The sequence below is a fragment of the Dromiciops gliroides genome, chromosome 4 (assembly GCF_019393635.1).
Source record: "Dromiciops gliroides isolate mDroGli1 chromosome 4, mDroGli1.pri, whole genome shotgun sequence".
In the NCBI taxonomy this organism is placed as follows: domain Eukaryota; kingdom Metazoa; phylum Chordata; class Mammalia; order Microbiotheria; family Microbiotheriidae; genus Dromiciops; species Dromiciops gliroides.
The window spans coordinates 8,608,052-8,633,794 of NC_057864.1; the positions used below are offsets into that span (position 1 = coordinate 8,608,052).

At 41.9% G+C, this 25,743-nt stretch overlaps 1 protein-coding gene across 2 annotated transcripts in view; it reads left to right on the forward strand.

Moving 5' to 3' along the window:
- Positions 1 to 25,743, forward strand: part of LRRC40 (leucine rich repeat containing 40) — a 65,019-nt gene that overhangs the window by 19,693 nt on the left and 19,583 nt on the right. For both annotated transcript variants that reach the window (XM_044001628.1, XM_044001626.1), the window contains exons 4-10: positions 1,567 to 1,696; positions 5,750 to 5,873; positions 7,964 to 8,106; positions 9,877 to 10,049; positions 11,897 to 11,987; positions 12,104 to 12,149; positions 23,537 to 23,645. In XM_044001628.1, the coding sequence (XP_043857563.1) occupies positions 1,567 to 1,696; positions 5,750 to 5,873; positions 7,964 to 8,106; positions 9,877 to 10,049; positions 11,897 to 11,987; positions 12,104 to 12,149; positions 23,537 to 23,645 (816 nt within the window). The remainder of the gene's footprint in view (positions 1 to 1,566; positions 1,697 to 5,749; positions 5,874 to 7,963; positions 8,107 to 9,876; positions 10,050 to 11,896; positions 11,988 to 12,103; positions 12,150 to 23,536; positions 23,646 to 25,743) is intronic.

Sequence of the window (25,743 nt, forward strand, 5' to 3'; positions counted from 1 at the left end):
GAGGAAATTGAGGCTCACTGAGGTCACTTGTGCAGGGTCCTAGTCAGAGTTCGGCAAGATTTGAACTCAGGTCATCTGCCTCTCCCTAAACTTCCCTCACTGGCAATAGTACAGAAGAGGAATTGGCTATGAGATGTTAAGCAGGGGGAGTTGCCAGGACTTGGTCATTCACTGAATATGATTGGTGAGGGAGAGAGGAGTCAAAAGGAAGCTGACTGTTGGAAAGACAGGGTGAGTGGTAGAGCCCCTAGCAGAGATTGCCAAGGCTGAAGGAGACCCAGTTTCAGGTTCTGACTGGTCTGCCCGCCTCTTGCCTTCTTTTCGCTCCTCTGTCCTTCACAGAAGAGGTTCCCTCATGCAGACAGCCCATCCCCAAGCAGCTGGCCCCCAGATTTCCAAGGGCTCCCCATCGTTCACCAAATAAAAGACTCCTTAATCGAAGATTATCAGCCCTCCAAATTGTTGTTCCCATTTAACTTTCCAAATGTATTGCATGCTATTTCCCTTCATGCATTCTGTGTTTAGGAAATTAGACTCTTTGTCCTTTTCTCTGACCTCTTGTCCTATTACCTTCATGTCTTTGTTAGGTGTTTTAAAAATTATTTGGCTAAAATTGTATTTCATAATTTTTGCTATTACTGTGCTTTATATACTAATTGATTACTTTTGCTTCAGTTTTATGAATTAAATGGCTTTTGCACCAGTTTGGGCAGTAAGCATATTATTTTTTATTATTATTATATATACCAGCAAAGATTGACCACATGGCAGTTAGCACAAGCAGGAGAAAGCCCCAGAGCCATTTTGTGTCTCAGAGAAACAGCATGTGGTCTCAAGGAGAGTTCAGAAGACTACAAAATTTACGCTGTCCTAAGAGGAAGAGCTCACACCAAGAGAGGGAGGCCTTGGTGTGGCCAAGGTTTTATCTTCTTTTGATACAGGCGGGTCATTTTACATTGATCAAAGCTAATTGGTTAGCATCACTCAATTCCATTGATTGAGTGACTCAAGGGTGCTGTACATTAAAATGAACTCTGCAGATGAGATCAGGGAAGAGTATGCAGAAGACCCTGGCTGAAGGGCAGAGGCCAAGTCCAGTATGCAGGTATGATCAGATCCCATCAATCTTATGGCTTCTCCCCTTAAACAGTCACTTGGCTCTGGGTCTGCCACAGGAGGCTGAGGAGGCAGAGAGAAACGGAGGGTTTGCCAGAATTCTATAAGCCACATAGCCATATGTTTTAGATTATTTGTATTTAGAAAAATACTCCTTTTCTCTAGTTCATATGATTAAGAATTGAGGACAAAGGATCTTAAAAGATAGTTCACAAATCACTTCTGTGAAAGAATTTCCTTTTCTCCTTTGAAATGTCTAAAAAGCCACTTATTTTGTTTTTTGAAGTACCTGGTTTTGTGAAATAAAATAGAATCACATTTAAGATAATAACTAATCGTTTTAATAAAACCATGTAGTTTGCTAACAAAAATGGCTATGAAACTTTACTGTGTTTTTAAATGTTTTTTTTCCCTTTGGATTGTTGAGCATTTCTTTTTATCTGTCAATAGTCATAACAAACTGAACATACTACCTGAAGAGCTTACAAAACTACGAAACCTGAAGGGCCTGTTTCTGCAGTACAACGAGCTGACTTGCATCCCTGAAGGATTTGGACAATTGCACAGATTAGAGGATTTAGTAAGTTGTTCTTTTCTAACCCTGATGAGCTTTGTACTTGAAAAAGGGTTGGCGAGCCCTCTAGTGTCCTGCAGAGGAGTCGTCTTTGATCCTTGGTTCCAACCAAAGCCCTTGACTTCCTTCACTGTCTTTTTCAACCAGGGTTAAGGGCCCTCTGAATGCTAGATGAGACATAGGAGGAATGACTGGGAGAGAAGAAAACCAGCAAACTCAGAAAACCCACTCGAAGTTTCCTTTTGGCATCTGAGGCACAAAGAGAGCAAGAGAACAAAGGCTAGACCCACGTTCAGATCCCATCTCCGATGCTTACTTTCCATGTGAGATGACATTACTCCTCTGTCAAATGAAGGGGTTAGACTCTGACCTTCTGCCCCAAAAGATCCCTTCTAGCTTCAAACCCATGATCCTAGGTTTATAGGTGTACTTAGCATTTACACTGCAGTGCGTCTTTGGAAATCGTGCCACTAAGGGGACCACCACCAAGTGGACCCATCATTTCTAATAGAACAATGTTTAATTATTGGGGCATCTTACTCAGCAAAAAATTAGAAATTAGAAATGAAAATTAGAAAAAAAAATTAGAAATGACCAACAATATGTAAAGAAAAGATACACAAATTATAAAACATTATACTAACTTGAAATAAATAAAAATGTGATGATTAAAAATATGAGACATAGTTTATGGATAATTTAATCACTTTATTAATAGGCTGGCAGGTTATTAATAAAAGGGTGGTCAATGGGTATCTCTCTCAGACCAAAGACTCCTAATGGTTGTGGGGTCACAGCTTATATTCTGTGGTTCATCACATAGCAGTCAAATTCAGTTGATCAATAGCAATCCAGTCCAATTGAATGACATGATTGGAGGTGTGTTATATTAAAATGGTGTCTTGACTTAGGTCATTCAAATCTTGATCAAAAAGACATCTGAGGGGCAGCTAGGTGGCGAAGTGGATAAAGCACTGGCCCTGGATTCAGGAGTACCTGAGTTCAAATCCAGCCTCAGACACTTAACACTTATTGGCTGTGTGACCCTGGGCAAGTCACTTAACCCCAATTGCCTCGTTAAAAAAAAAAAACCACAACAAAATGTTTCTAAAAAGACATCTGAGAAAAAATGTAGGGTCCCACCCAAGCTGATGGGAGCATAATAGCTCTCACCTGGGTGTGATTTGGGTGGGCCTGACCAAGATGACTCTTACTTTCCAAGAGAACTGGACCTTGGGGTGGGGGGAGGGAAAGGACTAAGAAAGAAGGGGAGAACTCGGAACACCCTGCCCCCCCAAGATAGTTATTTCTTATGCAGATATACTCTGATCCTGTTAGTTGGCTGATCAGTGGACCCATTGTGGTGGCATATCTTTTTGGGGTTTTTTTTGTGTGTGTTTTTTTTGTTTTGTTTTTGCGGGGGCAATAGGGGTTAAGTGACTTGCCCAGGGTCACACAGCTAGTAAGTGTCAAGCGCCTGAGGCCGGATTTGAACTCAGGTACTCCTGACTCCAGGGCTGGTGCTCTATCCACTGCGCCACCTAGCTGCCTCATGGTGGCACATATTTTTGCTCCACATGAAAATGACAACTGTTAAGGGCTAAAATTCTAGCTAAACTGTCTAAAATATCTAATGAGTGGTCGCCAATAAATTATAAGCTTTAGCAAGAGTTAGACTTTTAAGCATTTATTAAGGAGAATAAGAATTTGGTAAAGAGAGAGAAAAAGGCCTAGATTCCTATCTATTAAAGGGAGAGCACATTTCTAGCTCCCTTCTCCGCCAGAGTCCAGAGGAAAGAGAGCGAGACTCAGCGCCAGTCTCTTCCTTCCTCCTCCCACTGAAAGACGCCAGTTTTTCAAGGACCACCCTTTTGGGGAGGAGATGAACAGTCTGCCTGCTGCGCATGTCAGACTGCCTGCCGGGTACAGTCTGCCTGCTGCACATGTCAGACTGCCTGCGAGGTACAGTGCGCCTGCTGCGCATGTGAGACTGCCTGCGGGGTTTTTTGGACTTCCGGGGTGGAGAGAAGGGGAGGAGCCCTTTTTTTTTTGGGCCTGCTTGGCGGGACTCCTGACGGCGCGGAACAGATTCTCTCTCCAAAGGTGGCCTTGTCGGTTTGGTGAGTTGTTATAAGGAATATAGACTAAGCTTAGACTTAAGACGATTTGTATTGTGTTTCTACTTTCCTATCCTTCTAATCAACATCACCTTGTGACTATCATAACTATAAATAAAAAGGTCTATCTAGAAAACCAAAAGCTGCTTCCATTTACTAGTTTGGGAGATAAATTAAGGGAAAGGTTAAGTAGGGGAGATTTATGATCTAATATCCAATTTTAAATCTCACACAACACCATCACACTGAAAGTTTGAGCTAAGTGAGGCAATTGGTAAAAATCTCAGACTTTGAGTTAACCAGCATTGAGGACACAATGCACTATTATGTTGGAATGACTGAGGAATGGTGGGAAAAACTCAGACTATTCCACAGACCTTCAAGCTGAGCTCCAAGTGTTAGAATGTGTGCTTATGGAATAGTTTTGGCACATTAATGATGATTGTGGCATTCCTCTTGTTGCAAGCTGTTTTTTAAAATGACAACACTTATCCAGTATCTGTCACTGGCAACCTCTTCTACTTCCTCCAGGAGGGGATTTGAATTAGGAAAATAAGGAGAACCTGTGAGAAAAGTGCCCCTTAATCTGCTTGCTCTCATCCTTCAGTGCCACCAGACACTTGATGTGTAGTTACTACCATAGCACTGAGTTGAAAAAAACAGTAAAAATAGTGGCCAGCATATGGGCACTGTGAGATCTAAAATTGGATATTAGATCATAAATCTCCCCTCTTTAACCTTTCCCTTAATTTATCTCCCAGACTAGTAAATGGAAGAAGCTTCTGGTTTTCTAGTTAGAGCTTTTATTTTATGGTAGTTACAAGGTGATGTTGATTAGAGGGATAGGAAAGTAGAAATACAATACAAATCGTCTTAAGTCTAAGCTTGGTCTATATTCTGTATAAAACTCACCAAAATCCCAAGGCCACCTTTGGGGAGAGAGAGAGAGAGACCGAGTCAAGCGCGTGCTGCTGCTAACCGCAAGCTGGGCCGAGTCAAACTCCAGTCAGCGTCTGTCTGTGCAGCGCAGTCAGGAGACCAGCAGAGCCGGAAAAAGCTTCCCACTTCCGTTCTCTCCTTGCCTTTTAAGCTCGCACCCTGGAAGTTGAGTGCTAGCAGGCAATCTGGCGTGCGTAGCAAGCGGACTGGCGTGTGCAGCTCATGCTGTTGGTGTCTTCCCTGAAAGGGTGGTCCTTCAAAAACTGGTGTCTTTCAGTTATCCTAACCGACTGTTAAAAAACTTTTTTTTTTACCACAGCACTAAAAAAGGAGCTTTAAAACATTGCTCTCAAAATTGTTAAGATAGCCACCTAACAACCCAATCACCCTGTAATGATGTAGCTGTCAAGGAAAGCAGCTTTGGCTCCATGGAAGGCAAGAACTGACTGTGTTGGTAAATTTGACCCTAGCGAATTTACCAAGGTTTGGCTGGCCTTGTACAAAGAGGGAGAAGGAAAAACACTTTTCTTCACACGTATCGTGGGCCATTCTTTCACCTTCCACTTTCGGTTGTCAAAGTCTAAAGCCAGACACTAGATAGATTCACGGTTATCTCCCAGTAAAGCGGTAAAGAGTCCTTTAGGATACACTCAGATTTAAGCACTTAGAGCACAATAGAGGCTTTTAACATTTCCAAAAAATAAATCTCCAGACTCAGGGTAAAGTGATGGGACAGGTTTTGTTTTCAGTCCATTTCCTACTACACTGAAAGCCTTGATGATCTCAAGAGGCAAAATTGTGTTAACATTGGTTTTCTATAAATACCTACCTGGTGAAAATTCAGAATCATGATTTTTTAAAAATAATCCCAGCTAAGAATGGAATCATGGAATCATTCTTTCCCAGAATAGACTTTGCACTGCCCACAAGGATCCCAAACCTGTATATGTTAATGTACCTTAGGAAGGGCCATTTCTTAATTTTGTTTTTCCTTTTTCAAAAGGATCTTTCCAACAACCGTCTTACAGCTGTTCCAGCTAGCTTTTCTTCTCTCTCTAACCTGATGCGACTCAACCTTGCCAGTAATCAAATGAAGAACTTGCCGGCGGAAATCACCAGGATAAAAAGTAAATTTAAACTTACTCGATGTTAAAATATTTCAGAATTAATGTAGAATTTCATGTATCTGAAAACACTTTCTTGTAGTTGGAGATGGACAAGTGTAAGAATGGGTTTGGAGGTGCTAAGCGGTGCTTGTGCACAGTGCGAGTCTTGGCACAGGAGCCCTCTTTTCCTAGGTAATGATGCCCTTCAGTATTCGGCAGCTTGAGGTAGAAAACATAAAGTTGTCAAGAAGCTCTGCAAAACAAAAAAGGTCCGGGCTTAGTACAGCTGTAGAACTGTGCCGCTCATTCGGTTTGTTTGACGTTACTCTGTGTCTTAACCTTCATGAGGCGAGAGGTAGGCAATCAACTGTAGCTTCCGGGCCTCCCCCACAGAAGGCTCAATAAGTAACTTTTGTCTGGATCCCAGGAAGCACCTTCCACTTGAGCCCAGATGTTTTACGCTTTGAAATGTTTACACTAAAAATAAACATATTATTTTTACACTTAAAAGAAAAACAATACAGCTTTTTAACAAAGCTGTTAAGCGTGGAGATGGTCTGCTGCTGGTGGTGGTGAAAGCTCTGCAGCAGAGCGCTTCGCACAGGTCCTTCAACCGGGAAAGGCTTTAAGTTCATGACCGGGGACACAGCCCGGCAGGCTCATCACTTTAAGTAAGGCCACCGGGGGATGAGCTGTTTTAGCTACAGCAACTCTAAGACAGAGGGGTTGCAGCCGAGTCTATGTTGGTGGAGAGTTCCTATATCAGCTAAAGCACAGATCTTTGAAGTAAGTATTTTTAAAACTATATTTTAGAGTCAGTTTTTAAAGACAAAAAAGTATCATTTGATACTTTTCTCTCTAATCTAAATATTGTATCATTTTAAACAATTAGAATAAAAAGCCTTTCTAGTGGTTGGTTCTTAACTTTACACTTGGCTTGACCCTAAAATGACAGTGGCCCATTTATCTCTTGGCCACTGACTCTTCTGTGTCAGCCACAGGCTATTCTTTTCCTTGCTTACTTAAGTAGTTTGAACTCCTCACTTAGAGAAGGAAGCAGCAGAAGAGAAGACTGAAGTTGTTTAAATTATTTTGATAGTTTACATTTTCACCTCACCCCATGCCCATTAGCTCTAATTCCAGGCTTCTCTGCTAGTTCACCTCTTCATTGTTTCCTTTCCCATTTGCTCTCCAGCTCTGAACTTGTATTAAATAAATGATATGCAGCAGTTTACTTGGGTACAACTTGGCCGTGAGCTGGGTCTTAGACACATTTATTTCCAAAGCTATTTTCTTGAAAGGCTGATTGTAGTTTCAACTCGATGCTCCACAAAAATCTTTGAATGCTAATGAGTGGAAGAAAAGCTGGGTAATCAGCCCTTAAATAATAAGAGATTCGGGGCAATCCAGAACCTCAGGAAAAGGAATAATTTTCTGGGCTCTTTTCCCTGACTTTTAAAATAATAGCAGTCTTGGTCGATAAGAGCCTGGTAATGATGCTGAAGTTGTTGAGTTATCTTCAGCACAGGCTGAGCCGTCATTCTATATAATGAGGAGATGCTGTCACTCCCATAGAATTGTTCTTCACCCACACTAATAGTTCTAAAAGCTGCACAGAATTCCCAGATGAAGAGTTTAGAGCCATGTGAACCATAAAAATAGGTCACTGTGCTGCTAATGTCTTCTTTTACTTAACCAGTCTTGTCAAGGGGGGGTGGGGTGGGGGTGCTGAAAGGCTTTCCCCCCATTCATGTGTTTATTTCCTTAAGTATGTCCTAACTTAAGAAAGGATAAATGGTAGTGAGTAAAAATAATACCTTATATATACATACTATTTTATTCTTGGTATTTTCACATACACTCTTTCTGTGTAACACATGTTAATTCTAAAACTTTAGTAGATAATGTATTAAAACTATTTTGATAATCAATCTAAATTTATTTAAGTCCATTGGGACTTTTGGGGAGAGCGGTGTTGGTAATTAATTATAAGAATATATTTTGATAAAGTTTCACAAATCTTCGTTTGTTATTCATTGTTAACAAAAGTGTATGAATTGGCAAGTTTTGATTTTTTTTAAAAAATATTTTTCACCAAATAATTTTTATAGAATTAAAGCATTTGGATTGTACTTCAAACTACTTGGAAACTATACCTTCTGAATTAGCTTGCATGGAGTCACTAGAACTGCTTTATTTACGGAGGAATAAACTGCGTTTTCTACCAGAATTTCCTTCATGTATATTATTAAAGGTACCATCTGCTATTTAATATAAAACATATTACTTTAAGAAATACTATTTAAATAATAGAATATGTACTGCTATACAGTCACCTTTAAAAGGGGATTTTCTCAAGATTTGTAGTAAAATTAGTGTCACAAATATTAGTGTTGATAAATACTTTTTAAGTAGAAGAAAATAACTTAATTTTTAAAGTAATGATCTATCTTGTTCGATCCAATCATTCTTCATAGTCATCCTTCAATAAGTAGGAATCTTAACAAATATTGTAGGGGGCAGCTAGGTGGCGAAGTGGATAAAGCACTGGCCCTGGATTCAGGAGGACCTGAGTTCAAATTCGGCCTCAGACACTTGACACTTCCTAGCTGTGTGACCTTGGGCAAGTCACTTAACCCTCATTGCCCTGCAAAAACAAACAAACAAAAGAAAGATTGTAATATTTTTCTTGTTGAAATTAGTGTTAAAATCATTGTATAACTTGTGATATTTTGCTTTCTGTTTATACAGTTACATTAAAGTAATCACATCCAATTATAGAAGCTTAGAGTTGGAAGGACTTTCAGAGATTGAGTCCAACCTAGAACTGAGTGGGTACCCCTTCTACAACAGTGTAGAGAAATGGAAATCTAGGGTTTTTTTGAAGCTGTTTAGAGCGAGGAACTCACTACTTTCCATTTGGGATCTTAAGTCCATTTCTCTTTGGCTTCTAGCTCTGTGCTCTAAAACCAAGTTATCTCTGATTTCATTAAATGGGTTGTAATTTTCTTAAATAACTAACAAGAATCACTGACAGTATCATTTAAATTATAACGAACTTAATGGGACACTAAAAATCCCAACTCCTAGTCACCAAAAAATCATTTCGTGTTTCGATATCCTACCATGAAATACTTCCTTCATTGAAGAACACATTTTCTTACGGCTTTCACAGCTTAATTTACACTTGATACTTTTCATTATGGGCTGCTGATATCTTAAAGATGCCAGGTGAAAGTGAGGAGAAGGTCCCAGGTGTGTTGGGTGGAACCACAGTGGCCAGTTTAGGGAAGATAACGGACAGGAGTCACCCAGAATGGACAGGCATGATTGGCTTAGGAGCTCATCCCTCCCACCTTAGAGGGAATATCCAAACTGAGCTTACATAGCTCTTTGAGGACTCATTACAAAGCATTTTGGTGACAGACACTTGGATTAGAATTCAAGAAATTGGAAGTCATTCATTCAGTGACTACATTATCAAGTACCAGCTAAGCTGGTAGGCACTGATTCTAGTCCAGGCTCTGCCACGAGGTGTTTGCTTGGTTGGGGTTTTTGGTGTGTATGTCAGTCTCGTGCAAAGCCTTAACTAACCTTTCTTGGCTCAGGCCCTTTCTAACAAACACTCCATATCCGTGAATCTAGTTTATTGACTTAATTGTTGCTCTTCCACCTCCCCTTTATATATCTTGGCTAAATTATTTCTTTTTTCACTTTATTTCTCCAAGCATGAAATCATTCTTTACCAAAGCTTTGTAATCATTTTAAATGATAAAATATCTCTGAAAAGTTGACCTCTGGGTATTTTTGTTCAGCTGTGAAAAAAACTTGTTTTCATTTTACTGAAAATTCAAGCACATTAACAACAGAAAAGCTGGGTTTCTTATCAGTAACGTGAATCTTATTCTTTGAGTGATTTGAATTTGTTTTCCTCTAATCTGTATTTCATCCTGTAGGTGATGAATAAATTACATTTCCTCAGAATAACAGAAGTGTGAATAACTTTGATCTTTGCTTCTTGTAGGAATTGCATGTTGGTGAGAATCAGATTGAAATGTTAGGGGCAGAACATCTTCAACATCTTCAATCTATCCATGTCCTAGACCTAAGAGATAACAAGTTAAAATCTATTCCTGATGAAATTACCTTGCTCCAGGCCTTGGAAAGACTTGATCTAACTAACAATGATATAAGTAGGTAAGCTTCTTTTTTTTTTTTCCCCCACGGCAATGAGGGTTAAGTGACTTGTCACACAGCTAGTGTCAAATGTCTGAGGGCATATTTGAACTCAGGTCCTCCCAAATCCAAGGCCAGTGCTTTATGTACTGTGCCACCTAGCTGCCTTCAGTAGGTAAGCTTAACCCCAAACAAACCATGAGTAATATAGGTGATTAAGCATAGGAAATAGTGTCTATATTAATCAAAGAATTATAACCAAAATAATTTGAAGTCCGCAAAAAATATTTCTCTCAGTGATTTAAATTGTATAGAATATTATATTTAAATCTAAAATCATTTTGAGGCCTCTGAAATGATTTTTAATGCAACTTCTTCTGTTTATTTGCATTTTGGAGGGATGTGAGAACTAGATAGTCTTTTAAAATAGATTTGTAATTAAACCCTTATAAGAAAGGCACATGGACAGAGGCCGAAGAGCCAGGCTCAAACTCCAGCAAATCTGGGTTCTGGCTTGGCCTCCGACACACTCTGACACTGGGAGCCTTGGCAGGCACTCTCCAAACACTGCACTGAGAGATGGTGCTCACCAGTGGCGGGGGAATGGCCTCCCTAGGGAGTCCCCCAGGGAGATGGGCTCAATGCCTATCGGTCCATTAGAGGAGGAGAAAAAATGGGCATCAGACGCTTGTTCTGTGGAACCTACCAACATATATTCTACCTTCTACCAAGCTCAACGCAATCGACTTCATTCATACAAAAAGAACATGTTCTATGTTATATTCTTGTTATATGCATGTGCCTTTGTCTGACAGCATCACACTTGTTTTCCCACCTCTTATACAAAACCATCTTGAAAACAGACTGGTCATTTGCTCTTGAAAGTGCGTTTTATAGTTTTCCTGCCTCCTCCAAAGTTTCCTGTGTATCGTCTCTCTCTCTCTCTGACCCTCTTCCCACCCTTTCCCTAGACACATCAGAATTATTGAATAAAAACAAAAATATTAAACAATAGAGCAAGCTCAGTCCCACTATGCGAGTTAATGGGCACATGTTTAGGTGTTGTGGCTCTTCTCCAGCCCTTTATTCCTAGAGATCAAAGGCCAGAGCATATGGAAAGTCTACACGGTCACCAGCCCACTGGAGCTACTCAGTAGAGTTTCAGGTTATCTCTGTAAGTTTTGGAAAGGAATCCTTTTATATAAATAAATGAATGCATCTGAGTTGGGGGTCTCAGAGAAACTCTCTGTATTTAATTTGTAATATGGCTTCTACTAGAAATGCTTTTTTTTGTTTGTTTATAATTTTTTTTTTTTTGGTGGGGCTTAAGTGACTTGCCCAGGGTCACACAGCTAGTGAGTGTCAAGTGTCGGAGGTCGGATTTGAACTCAGGTCCTCCTGAATCCAGGGCTGGTGCTTTATCCACTCCACCACCTAGCTGCCCCCGATATAAATGCTTTTTGATTAAGAGGGACTGTGGTGCCTTTTTTGGTGTCCTCAATATAAATCTGAGATGTAAACATTTAGGAGTAATGAATCATTCACAACTGGCTTTCCAAACAAATATTTATTGTACTTTTACAATTCAATAAGTATTAAATAATAGCATTAAAATTTTTCACAGCTCATTCTTTTTACTACACTCAAGACTTAAGCAAATTTCTCCTTTTTTTTAAGTTAAGCTTTTATTTGAAGAGGAAATATAGGCCAGACTTTCTCCTGCTTTGGGCCTGTTAGCTCTAAGATACTCTCCACTATGAGTGTTGCAGTCATCTATCTAGGTGAATAATACCTATATCTATATCTATACATATACACATTGAGTTATATTTAAGAAGTTCTGTTTTGTTTTGCTTTGGTTTTGATAGTCTGCCCCATACATTAGGAAACCTTCCTCGTTTGCAGTTTTTGGCATTAGAAGGAAACCCTTTGAGAACTATTCGGCGGGAGCTCCTAAATGTAAGTGTGTGTTGAATTCAAGTGCATATTTATTTCGCATTCAGACATTCATGTAGAGCTTCTATGAAACTGCGGTAATCTCTCTCTCTGATTGCTTTGTTTTCTCCTCCATTTAGAAAGGGACCCAAGAAGTCCTAAAGTATCTGAGAAGCAAAATTAAAGGTATCTTCTTCTTTCCTTCTGTATTTTCATTCAAGGAAATTAGTAGTCAAAGCTTTAAGATTAAATTAATTTAATTGTACTACTTTTTTTTTTTTTTTTTGAGAGGCAATGGGGGTTAAGTGACTTGCCCAGGGTCACACAGCTAGTAAGTGTTAAGTGTCTGAGGCCGGATTTGAACTCAGGTACTCCTGACTCCAGGGCTGGTGCTTTATCCACTGCGCCACCTAGCTGCCCCCTATAAGTGTATTTTTTTTTTTTTTGGGTAGGGCAGTGAGGGTTAAGTGACTTGCCCAGGGTCACACAGCTAATTGTACTACTTTTAATCACATTTTATTGGAATTAAACCTCTGGAAAACCAGAATTGATTTCTGAATCATTAGAAGAAGTATGCTGTTATCTTAGAACAGAGCTCCTTAACCTGGGGTTGGTGATTTAAAAAAAAATAACTTTCATAACTGCATTTTAATGTAATCAGTATCCTTTTCAATCTTAAGTATTTTGTGATATACATTTAAAAACATTTTGAGAACAGGTTCTTAAGCTTTATCGTCTTGTCCCTGGTGTCCATGATACAAGAAAGGTAAAGCTGTGTTGCAGACCATGTTTGGACTCACTAAGAATTTACATTTATTATCTTGTTTGATTTATGCTTCATTCCATAGTATATAAAAAATGTGGAAGTCAAGAAATGCTTACCGAGCCATGTTCCGTGAAGGAGATTGTGCTCAGTAAGGGCCAAGCACCCCCAAAAGAGAAGAAGTCCCCTTTATGCTGTGGTGTCCTAGTAAGGCGCAGATGTGACATAGTTTCCTTTCAGATCTTATCTCTACATGGGGCTCCTTGGAATAATCATCTCTAGTTTTTTTTTACTTGTTCCTTTGTTTGAATTGACTAGTTGTTTTGATATTGTACTGATACTGCCCAAGTTAAGTTTGAGTTCAAAATCATTTTTGTCAAGACTAAGCCATTTAGGATGTCATGGTGGGTGGCGCACCTTGACTCAGGTTCTGCACTAAACCACAGACTTTCTTAGTTCTCTGACTCTCACCAGTGCTGCTGCTGCTGCTTCCGTTATTGTTGGTGATGAGTTGTTTCAGTCACGTCCCTCTCTTGGCCACCCTATTTGGGATTTTCTTGGCAGAGATACTGGAGTGGTTTGCCATTTCCTTCTCTAGCTCATTTTACAGATGAGAAAACTGAGGCAATTAGGGTGAAGTGACTTGCCCAGGTTCACACAGCTAGGAAGTGTCTGATGCCAGATTTGAATTCGGGTCCTCCTGACTGCAGGCCCAGTGCTTTAGCCATACCTCCACCTAGTTCTATAAATAACAATAAGACAAGAAAGATCCTGTCTAAACTGGGAAGGGATATTGTAATACTGAGAAATGAGATAACGTGAAACATGGTCTGAAATGGACATTCCTATCCTCTGTGCTTATGTCCAAGCATAATTATTTCAAAAATATTTTATTAAAACCCTTGGATTTGACCAAATTATTGTATTTTTAAGCAATTTTCCATCCTGTGAAGTAGAGAGAAAGGGTGAGATTGCATAGCATGCATGACGCAGCACAGCATGGAGGGGTGACCAGCCCTTGGCTCCAAGCCTGGGTCTCTGCGCTTGGATCTCAGGGGCTCTCATTGCTCTTTGGGAGCTTCAGCAGCTCTGTTCCCGACTCTGGCCTCGGCTCCTTCTCTATGGCATCAGATGGGAAGATGCCAGCCAAAGAGATTTCTGAGGTCCCTTCTAGCTCTCAAATTCGATGAATTATCAAGTGAAGCTTAGAATTCAGCTGGCTGTTTTCCTTAAGCATGATCTGGCCGGCTACGGAGCTGGGATATTATACTCAAACTGTAAGCTGTTTAACTGCGTCGAGAATAATTTTAGATTTGAACAGCATATTTATCAATACCCATCTCTAGTTATCCTTTCTGTGCAGGTGGAGGAAAGAAAATGTGACGTTGTAGAAACTGTGAAGTAATTCAAGGCTGAATTGTTCTGTTCCTCCCAGGAATGTGCAAACTTCCTTTATTTTTGCCCTTTTGAAGTTAGATTCATCTGCCAGGCTATTTATAATATAATAAGCAATCAATATGTTGCTTTTAGCGGAGACTGTTCCTCAACTTTTTGCTTTGAAGCCATTCAGAATGTCTGGAGGAAACCTTTTAAAAAATAAAGAGTACATGACATTGTGTTGAGTTCTGCATGCCACTGTTGTTACTTATGGTGTCATGAGTCAGTAACCTCCCTTTTAGGTGGCTCACATTTTTAAATGGGCCTTTTTTCAATTTGCTGTTCTTTCAGACTGGCATCTTTTTCTTGTCACAAGAGTCTGTAGTATTTTTATAAGAAAGAGGCACATTTCTCCGTCCTCCTTGGTACATTTTTCCCCGACTCATTTTCCAGAAAGAAAGACCTTTGGATCATATTCAGTATTTTTCATTACAGTTTCTTTGTTGTTGTTACAATTATGGGGTGAAATTTAGTTCTGAAAATGACTGGTTATTTTCCGTTTTCTCCTACAAAGATTTACATCGGAAGTTCATTCCCAGTGCTTCCTATACAAGCATCCTTTGCTTTGTTTAAATAACACAAGTGACAACATGCCAGTGATTTTATGTCGGGCCCTAGCCCGGGGGACAGCGGCATGTGCGCTTGAATGGGAATGGGTCAGGAGGAGGCCTGGCCTTGACGATGCCGCTGACCAAGATCTTTACTTCTCCAGCTCCTGATTTCCTGTCTCTCAAATGGGAGTGACTCGTTCTGCCACCTCTGGGAAATCAGGGGTGTGATTCTTGCCGCTTTCACAGCCAAGCTCTGAAACATGTTGACCTTTCTGCCCCAGTCCTCCTCTCATTTTCCACCCCAGCAGCCTGCCTGCCAGTCTTACCACCTAACTCCTCTGCCAGTTTTCTCCTCAATGCCCGGCCCAGGGGCACCTCTCAGCCCGCGTCCTTCTTGGCCTCCCTGCGGCTTTTGGCCCTCTTGGTCTATTCTCTTTCTGGATGCTTCCTCCTCTCTGGGTTTTGGGGATTATCTTTTTTTTCTTGGTTCTCTCCCTAGCTGTCAGTCTGCTCTTCGTTGGGGCATCATCCGTATCGAACCCCAAATCTCTGTCCTAGCCCCTCTCTTGTCTCCATTCTCTTTTTGTGGTTGCATCAACTCCCTTGAATGGAATGTTTATCTCTGTGCAGACAACTCCCACGTCTGCATCTGCAGCTACTTGGAGGCTCATGGCCTTTATCACAAATTTCCAGTCGGCTGTTTTGATGTTCCATTTCAGTCTCAACGTGTCCACAACAACTCATCGTCCCCTTCTGAATTTCCATATTTCTGTTGCGGGGGAGCACCGTCCTTCCTGTCACCAGGGCTCATAATCTCATTGTCATTTCCAGCTCTGCCCCCACATAGCCGGTCACTTGTCAAGCTTTGTCATTTCTATCTTCCCAGCATCACTTCAGTTTGTAGGCTTACCTGTGTGGACTCTTTCAAGCCCTCATTGCTCTTCAGGCTGTAACTACATAGCCTCTTTATTGGTCTCTCTCCTTCAGATTTAACTGACCCCAATCTCTTTTCTCCAAAGCTGCCACAGGCCTGATGGCTCACTAAGCCACATTGTTCCCTTCTTAGCCTCTACAATCCAATATAAACTCCTGTTTAACTTGTAAAGCCCATCATAAAACATGGTTCCCAACCCACATTGTCACTTTATTATACCTTCACTCCCCTTTGTGCACTCTGTAATTTAGCCATAGAGGCTGTCTTGCTTTTTCTCACTTCCCAGCTATCTGTGGGCCTCTTCTGGTCAATATTTTTGTCAGCCACCTCAGTGAAAATATTGCTGACATGGTCACCTGCTAGAAATAACTAAACATTGGATTACTGAGTCATGACCTAGTAACATCTCAGCAGTCTGGAATGACAAGTAGAAATTAATTACTAAGGCAGATTTTAATAGAGACAAATGTTAAGTCTTGAACCAGGGTTCAACAGACCGGTTGTTCCCAGGCATAAGATTTGGGGAATGTAGTGAGACAGCAATTGGATATGGAGAAATCCCAAGGACTTGGTAGCCTGCAAGCTCACCATGAGTAAATGGTGTCATGAGGCGATCAAAAATGAGTACTCACAAACACAGGTATAATAATGTTCACAAGAAGTTGGGGAGTATTTCCCCTTCACTTTGCCGAGACCAGACACTTCTGGAAAACACTGTCCAGTTTTTCAAGTCCATTTTGGAGAAAACGTTGACAAACTGGAATGCTTTAAGAAAAAGGCAGCCAGGGTAGTTAAAGGACTTGGAACGTCATGCCATGTGAAGTTATTGGATGTGTTGCGCAGAAGAAAAGAGTTAGGAGAGGCACCTTTTGCCATTTTCAAAAGTTTGAAGAGTAATGTAGAAAAGGGATTAGTTTTGTTTTATGTGACTTTAGAAGGCAGAGCTAGAACAAACGAGCTGAAGTTACAGGGAGTTACATTTTATACTTCTCCCTGATGAAACCTAAGCAAGAGTGGGATGGGGAGTGTCCCAGGTCTGCCGCTGGTCATTTGTCGGGGATACTGAAGGGTCATCGGTTCTTTGGATGTAGATGTGGAAGAGACATTAGAGATCATTGGGAGGGTTCATACTTCGGGGTGGGGGGGGGTGGGGGGGGGTGGGGGGGGGTGGGGGGGGTGGGGGGGGGGGGTGGGGGGGTGGGGAGTATAGGCTAGAGAGTCTGTGACTCTTAGCATTTCTAAGGGAAAAGCAACAGATATTGTCCACGGCTCACTCTTTTTTTGCGGGGCAGTTGGGGTTAAGTGATTTGCCCAGGGTCACATGGCTAGTGTTAAGTGTCTGAGGCCGAATTTGAACTCAGGTCCTTCTGACTCCAGGGCCGGTGCTCTATCCACTGCTCCACCTAGCTGCCCTCCCAATTATTTCTAAAAATCTGTGAAGATGAACATATTTTTCCTAGTTAGGTAGAGCATTTCAAATTTTAATTTATTTCACTGATTTTACTTTTTTTCCTGTTAACAGGTAAATTTTTACTACCCATATAATGAAGGTTGAACTTATGATCCTATGACTTCTGGCTCATTCTAATTCTAAAAATATTTGATTTTGTGCTTCTGCTGTTTGTCAGCTTTATCCACACTAGTCTTCTCATTCTACAAACATATTTTGTATTCAGAAAAATCTTCTTTAGTTCATTATATTATTTGTATTATATTTGTATTTGGACATATTTGTTTTATAGAGATATATTTATATTATAGAAATAAACATTAGTAAACAAAAGAAAGATTAGAGATGATAAGATATTACTAATTTTTTTTGCCTAACATTTTGAAGCATATTTAGTTTCAATGATATAATTTAAATTTCATGATCGATTTATATAATTTAAGCTTGTTATATTGACTTTTGATCCTCATCTTTAGGCTGACAGAAGCAAGACACTTGGCTAAAGTGATCCTTTTGAATGATTATGCCCAACTGTGACTTGCTAGGTGATTTTTGGCTTCTTAATTTAATGTACCTGTAACTTTCCTGTTGAAATCAGATTACATAACAATTAAAAGCAACTCATTCCATTAGGAAAAATTCAGCTCACCAACAGTAATACGTGAAGGAAGCTTGCCTTATCAGAGTTAAGGCTCCTGCTATGATGACTAAGAAACCCAAGAGACAGAAGTTCTTAGTAATTAATAACCAATTCTTAATGAGGCTAGCTAATAATAAATTGATGGTCAGTGGTTTCTCTCGGAAAACTCAAAGCGCCCCCAATGGAGATGCTGAATGCTTTAAATACCTTTGTAAAAGAGAATGCCCTTGAGAATTGAAACTCAGTTGTGATTGATGGACATTTAATGAGGAAGTGGACAAGGGAGTCTCCGGCTCTCCTGCTGAGAACATGCCTTGATAAACAGTCTGGACAGGGGACTCCATCTCCATCCACGCCTCTCTTCATGAGCTGGGTCGCCCTAAATTCTTTTTTTTTTTTTTTTTTTTTTGGTGAGGCAGTTGGGGTTAAGTGACTTGCCCAGGGTCGCACAGCTAGTAAGTGTCAAGTGTCTGAGACTGGATTTGAACTCAGGTCCTCCTGAATCCAGGGCCAGTGCTTTATTCACTGCACCACCTAGCTGCCCCCAATTAACAGGTTATTAAGAAAATTCATAAAAGCCCTAGGCCCCCAGTGACCTTTGGTTTCTAAGCCAGATATAAAGATAACCCTAGTCAATTAAATTATGTGTATTCAAATGCCACTCATATCCCATATTTGTACTTTTCTCAACCCCACTGATATGTACCTAAGTTTGATACTTAAATCTAGGCTGTATGTAAAGAGAAAACCAGTCAAGATAAATGGTTTAGAGAGATGGCAAAAGGATGTGTTTTTTGCAGTGCCTCTTAGTACACCAGACACAGGGATAGAACTGTGTATGGAAGGGAATTTAAACCATTTGTTGCTTTTCCACAGTTTTGCTTAACACCTGCCCCCCTTACATGCTTCTCTCTCTGCTAAACTAAGCTTTCCTGTCTGTCTGCCTGTCTGTCTCTACCTCCCTTCTGCTGTCGCTGCTTTCTGTCCATCTTGTTGAGCAAATAAACCCTTCCCTATCCCGTCCAAACTGTGTGATAGAACCTTTGATTGCCCTGAGTGGGAGGATCGCTCTTTGAGACGCTGATCTCCAAATCCCAAGCTCTTTGTATCCCTTAGTTATTTATTTTTGTATCCCTTATTTCTTGCAGAATGTATGAATATGTATCGTGTGATTTCAGAGGCTTCAGAACATCTCGGAGCAGGAGTTGGTTGGGCCTTGGTAGAGGGGTCATGACTGTGAAATGGGGCACATAAGCCCAGGGATTTAGTGTTCTGTCATCAAAATGGAAGCAGGTGAGGGGAGACAGGTCTGGGGCAGGAGAGAGCCCACCTGACCCTGCCTGTGGCCCACTGTTTTCTTCCAAAATGAATAGTCCTACGCATCTGGTCACTCAGAACCTTCAACAAGGAAAGAGAAAGAGATGTTGGAAGGAGCAAAGAGGTGGTGGTTAAGCCCATTCACTGGTGGGCGGGTTGGAAGCAAAAGCAGAAGCCTGGTCCCCTAGATGTCCTCAAGGTCTCGAAGAAGGTTCTTTACGTGCAGAGCTCATGAGTGGGGGTCCCATTCTGAGCTGGCTGATCCTCAAGCAGGGATGCTCTTAGGAGGGACTTGGGTAAAAACAGCATTTCTTACAAAGGGGTGAGAGAAGTCAGTGGCATTCGGATGAAGGGAAACGATGGGGTGGGAGCCAAGCTGAGGCAAGAACGGGATTAGTTCAAAACAACAGCTCAAGAAAATTGGGCATGGGGATGTAGTGGTCAGTTACTGAGCAGATACCAAATGCGCTGCAGAGACTTAACAGAGGACAGCTTGTCTTGTGTCTGTGGCTCTTGGCTGGAGTCTTTCCTCTGGATTTCTTGAGCTCTCATGGGCTCTTCATGACTGAGTCACCTCCTTTTCCAGTTGTTCATCCCTTTGATGATATCCCTGCATAGTTTGCTATTGATAGTGTGTCCCAGCCTACCCCCTTCCCTCTCTGCTTTCCCTGGGGTGTTCCATGACCTCGCCATAGAGGAGCCCTGGAAGGAGAGAATTGCTTCAAGGGGTCAAAATGATGCTTCAGAGAAGCGCGTGCAGAGGTTTGAATGAAATCAGTTTTCCAAAGATAACCCACCACTTTACATCACCTTTCAGTTCCTTGTGTGCCTATAGAAACGTGGTGTGCTTTAGGGCAAAGCTTCTTGAACTGTGGTACAAGATACCATATGGGGTCACATAACTGAAGCGGGGGGGGGGGTCTTGAAAAATTTGGCAGTAATAATGTTTGATTTGTATGCTTGTTTTATATAACTATATAACTGGGGTCATGTAAAAATGTCTTGGACAAAAACGGATCGTGAGTAGAAAAAGTTTAAGAAACCCTACTTTAGAGGGTCATTTGAGAAAACCTTCCTGTTCTCTTCTGCTGCCTTCATCAGAAATTCTCCCAGTGCTTGTATAAAGTATCCTCACAAAAATGTTGTGGAGATGGGAGATGTTTTCTTGATTGCCCCTTTTGGGGTGTCGGTGCATTTGATAGCCTCTCAAGACTCACATTTGAAGATTTAATACCTCAGCCCCCTGAAAGCTGTCCCTCCAGCACAGATCTCTGGGTATATTTGGTCTAGCCCACCAGTGATTTGAGACCCAAAGGTGATGGAGAGGATAATTCAGTTATGCTCACTGTGTTCATGCCTCCCAGATCTTATCCAGCCCCCTAAGCTCTCTCCAGTCTCGAGTCTCCAAATGCCTGTTCAGCATCTTGATCTAGATGTCCTGGAGACATCTTAAATTCACTTTGTCCAAAGCTAAGCTCATCATTCTCTTCAAATCCTCCCCTCTTGTGGCAGTCTGCATTGTCTTCAAGTCCTCCCGCTCTCATCCACCGTATCCAGTCCGTTGACAAGTCCAGTCTATCCTGCTCTTGTCATATCTCTCATAGATGTTCTCATCTTTCCTCTGAGCTAGGCCCTCGTGACCTCCCATGTGGGCTAGTGGAGCAGCCTTCTTATTGGTCTCTCTCCACTCCATTCCATCCTCCACTCACCTGCCACATTGATCTTCCTAAAAGCACATATCTAACCATGTCACCCCCCATTTCTCTAGACTTGAGGGACTACCTCTTAACTCCAGTATCAAATATAAAATTACCTTTTTTTTTTTTTTTTTTTTGCAGAGCAATGAGGGTTAAGTGACTTGCCCAGAGTCACACAGCTAGTAAGTGTCAAGTATCTGAGGCCGAATTTGAACTCAGGTCCTTCTGAATCCAGGGCCAGTGCTTTATTTACTGTGCCACCTCGCTGCCCCCAAATTACCTGTCATTTTAAGCCCTTCGTAACCTGTTCACCCCTCCTACCTCTCCAGTCTTCTTAGACCTTCTTACCCTGCCCCATCCCCCCACCCCAGCACCTCACACACACAGTGTCACACACAGTGTCACTGACCTGCGTGCTATTCCTTGCATGAGACATGGACATTCTCACCAGATGGCCTCCATGCCTGAAATACTCTCACTCATCTCTTTCTCTCAGCCTTCCTGCCATGTGTGTGGTTGTTTGAATGTTGTCTGGGAGCACCTTGAGAGTTTGGTTTTGTCTTTGCTTGTATCTTCTATGCTTAGCCCAATACCTAACACATAGTAGGCTCTTAGTAAATGTTTGTTGACTGATTGATCAGGGGATGTAACTGTTAATGATCTCCCACAACTTCTTCCAAGAGTTCTGTCAACACATTTCTATTCAAAACCAGTGTGGCTCTGGGCCAGCATATCTCTCTGGCAAAGAGAAGTATTTGCTGGTAGTTGTAGGCTCTTTTGGTTTCCTTATTGTGACAGCTGATTTATAGGAGTTAAATTCGATTAGGAAATAGTGATAGTCTATTAATATCTGTTCTTTTATTTATTTTCCATTTTTTGATATCAGCCAGGAGCTTTTTGTTTTGTTTTGTTTGTGGGGCAATGGGGCTTAAGTGACTTGCCCTGGGTCACACAGCTAGTAAATGTCAAGTGTCTGAGGCCAGATTTGAACTCAGGTCCTCCTGAATCCAGGATCAGTGCTTTATCCACTGCACCAACTAGCCACCCCTAAGCCAGGAGCTTTTGAAAATATATCAAGGTACATTTGCTTCAATCTTATTCTACTAATTTGGCACTGATTTTGGTCTGACCAAACAGCTGCTAATGGTAATGGTCATGCCTCTCCTTCCTATTATACCCAACTGTGGCATAGCAAATAGCCTGTCACTTGGGGAGAAGGGGTTGAGCTGCATTGAGAGAAGAAGTTCTCCTTTAGTAACAGGTTTAGTTAAGAACATCTGAGGGTGGGATTTCCAGTCTTCTCAAAGGAAGCATGTGTGATCTGTAGATGGACAGTTTCTGGGTATTCCAGGCCTTTGGCCTCCCTCCTTCCTTGTGACTGAATCACGCCTTCCACCATCCTTTTTATTGCCTTCTCTCATGACCACGTTTGCCCTGAAGTCACCTCATATCCCAGCATATGTTCAGTTAATTTTTGGAAGTTTCTTAGCCTCCTAAAAGACATTCCAAACTCTTTCTTCTCTACCACAGATCCTTGGGATGGCACTTTTGGAAGGACTTGTTTCCAACGCTGCCATCCCAGCTTACTGTCCCAAGGAATGCTTTCAGTTGCCTTTGTACACAGCATATAATCAGCTCTGCCAACTCTCTTACTTCTCTCTCCAAGGAGAGCCTTGCAGCTACCCTGCAATTGAGCTCCAACTTTTGGCTCCCATAGTGATAATTTTGAGATTCAGATGGCTCCCTCCCCCAGTATGTCTCTTTGTTGGTCACGGGACAAAGAAGATATCCAAGGACAGTCAGTGCCAACAGCTAAGCTCATTTTTATAGATAGCCTAAGTTATCAGCAACCTGTGCCACCTTGACTATATAAGCAGACTGATCAGTGCTTTGTATTTGCCATAGTTAAAGAGATTCCTCACCCAGGGGCCAAGCCAATGTGTTGTGAAGTGGGCTTGGTCTGCAAGGACCTTGGTTTACCTTCATGTCGCCAGCCAGAGGCCTTCATGTAGGACTTGTATTCTCATGAGAGTTGAGAGCTTTCATTACCTTCTACTCTTAGGAGTGACTGTTGGAAACACTTCTTTCTGTTTTTTATAGAAGCCAGAAGGCCAAGTATGTCTTGATTTACATAGGTTCATAGCCTTTGAGGAAAAACGTGCCACTTCTCCATGCTCTTTACCTTGTGTGATTCCTTGTACCAGAGGGTGCCAATGTTTAGTAGCCTCTTTAGGGGTCAGTGGCAGGGCTCTCATACTGTGCTTGAGTGTGTGTGTGACTGGGGGGAGGGGGAACCATTATAACTATAACCCCCACATGTCATGTACAAAACTCTCAGGATGCAGTTATGCAAAGATCTGTCAGACATTAAATGGTGGTGGCAGTAAAGCAAATTCATTGTAGTCGATTAACACTTGTTTGACAGGCATCTTTGGGGAATAATGTCGTATATTTGACCAGCAGTTTCTTTAAAATGTACCCAAATATTTTAGGAGGGAGGGATGGTGACCATTATTTCTCCTAGGAAATGGATTATTCCTCATAGAGTTTTCTTGTAGATCTCTGGTAAGATTTTGGAGCTGCGCTACTCACGGCTGCTCAATCACCTGCTGTTGGCAACAGCACATAGGGTTCTGTTCTCAGATGTTTCTAAGGCATTACCGATAAAGCATATAAATAAAAGGGTATTCCCTGGGTGGAGCTACAAGGTGCCCTAGTTTTAAATCTGAGTAGTCATGTTTTCAAGCCCTTTTGTTTTTTCACCTCTCTAACCTTCCTTCCCAGCTGACACAGCAAACCAAAATGACACGCCCACTGAGACAGCCATGACTCTGCCGAGTCAGTCCCGAGTCAACACGCATGCCATGATGACTCTGAAGCTCTTAGACTACAGGTGTGTAGCAGCGACGTCTTTGTTAGGGTTGCTTTTAAAGATTGAAAGGAATCTTCCAAGATAGATACATGGAGGGAAGGACAGAATTTATCGGCCTCCTAGGATAGATTCGAAGAGATCATTGCGGCAAAGATTGTTTCAGAACACTCAGGTCAGAGAAGAGATGTGTTCTGTGAACCATTCCCAAATTTATTTTCTCTTAATTTTTTGGATGATAGAGAAAAAAATCTGTTAAGATCCAGTGTGGCTCAGTGACAAACGCCCTAGATTCTGAGCCCGATGAGCTGGGTTCAAATCCCCCTCTAACAAGTGTGCAATCTCCTTTGTAAATGTAGAAGCCATGAGTTTGGACATTTCTTCCACATCTAAATGTCAGATCTTGTGAATCTGTATTTTTGAACAAAATTGACTATTTACAAGAACTCTTTGCAGGAATAACCCACCCTAGAGTATGACTTGAAGAAATATGTATGTGATATTAAGGGGCTTTCTTTTGTGGATGTCACCGTGAAGCCACTGACCTGACGTGTAATTACAAAGACACTGAGGGTCTCTCTTGATTTAGAAATTGCTTCTTGATAGATCCCAGCATCCTGGTTGGAGCAGGTCTGACTGAGACTTGCCCAGGAATAGCAGACGGGTGTTTGTCCAGCTTCTACCTGAAGGTCTTCAGTGAGGGGACCCGGCCATCCCGGCAGCCAGCTTCCCTTATGGATGGTTCTCATCACTCAGGAATTTGACACGCGGGCCTCATGGCCTTTCTTGAAGTTTGGTTCCTTTGGGGCCAAACGTTCTTCAGCCATTTCTCGTATGACAGGATCTCGAGTTCCTTTGCCACTGTGACCATTTTCCTCCAAACAACTATAGCCAGTACTTTGGATGTGGCTATTGGAAAAGAGCGATCCATACAGAGCGGTTCAGTGGAGAAATCAGTCTTTAGAACCAGAGGACTTGGGTTCAAATTCCCCCTGACACTTTGTAGCCGTATAACCTTGACAATCCACCTAACCTCCCTGGGCCTCGGTCTTGTCATCTTTAAAATAAGGGGGCACCACGAGATGCCCTGAGAGGTGTCTTCTAGCTCTCTATTATCTGGTGCTACCCTGGCTCATTGGCAAGGCCTCTGGAGAAGAGCCATTTCCTTTCTTTCTGATTCTGTGCTGTCAGCTGCACTGACCCGGCCTCTTAACCTGCAGGTGGCCAGAGCCAAACAGAGCAGACTGGAGACAGGAGAGTCAGGAATCAAAGAGAAGTTTTAATTTCTTTCTTTCTTTTTTTTTTTTTTGTGGGGCATTGAGGGTTAAGTGACTTGCCCAGGGTCACAAGCTAGTAAGTGTCAAGTGTCAGAGGCTGGATTTGAACTCAGGTCCTCCTGAATCCAGGGCTGGTGCTTTATCCACTGCAATACCTAGTGGTGTCCTCCCCCTCCGTATTTCTCAAGAACTTCCTCTAATGCACAGCTTTTTCAGCAATATGCCTTCCATCTTGTCCACAATAACTCTCAAAAACCAGCATGGGGAGCTCAAGCAGTGAAAGGCTCCCTCAGAGTGTCTGCACAGTTCTCTCAAGTATCCAAAGTGCTTTGATTGTGACAGAGATGTCTGGAAGGAGGGCTGAACCAGGATGTGCATTTGTGCTTTGTCTCTGACCCACAGGTCACAGCCGCCTTGAGCTCCCTCCATTGGATTTTGGGAGTTGTTGTGGCCAGGAAGTCCGCCCGCAGCCAAGCTGGTGACGAGTGTCTCCAGACTTAGCCTGGACAGCAGACAAAGTCTGCCAGTGAGCCTTAACCCCTCCAGCTTGGGAGGACCTGGTAAAACCTTCGAGAGCCCAGTTCCCTGTGGTTTCTCTTTCCATAGTGCTTCCCTTCTCTACCCTCCCCCGTTAGGACCTGCTCCCTGGGACTTCACACATTGTTTTTACCTTTTTTGCCCTTTTCCTGAATTCTTGTGTATATGTCCCATTCTCCCGGCTAGGGCAGGTGCTGTTGATCTCTTCTAGAACAGCATTCTTTGTACACAGTAGACCCTGGATAAATGTGTGATTCTTACTACAACAAACTTGGGAGAAGCCCCTTCTTTGTTAAAGACCCTGTGCC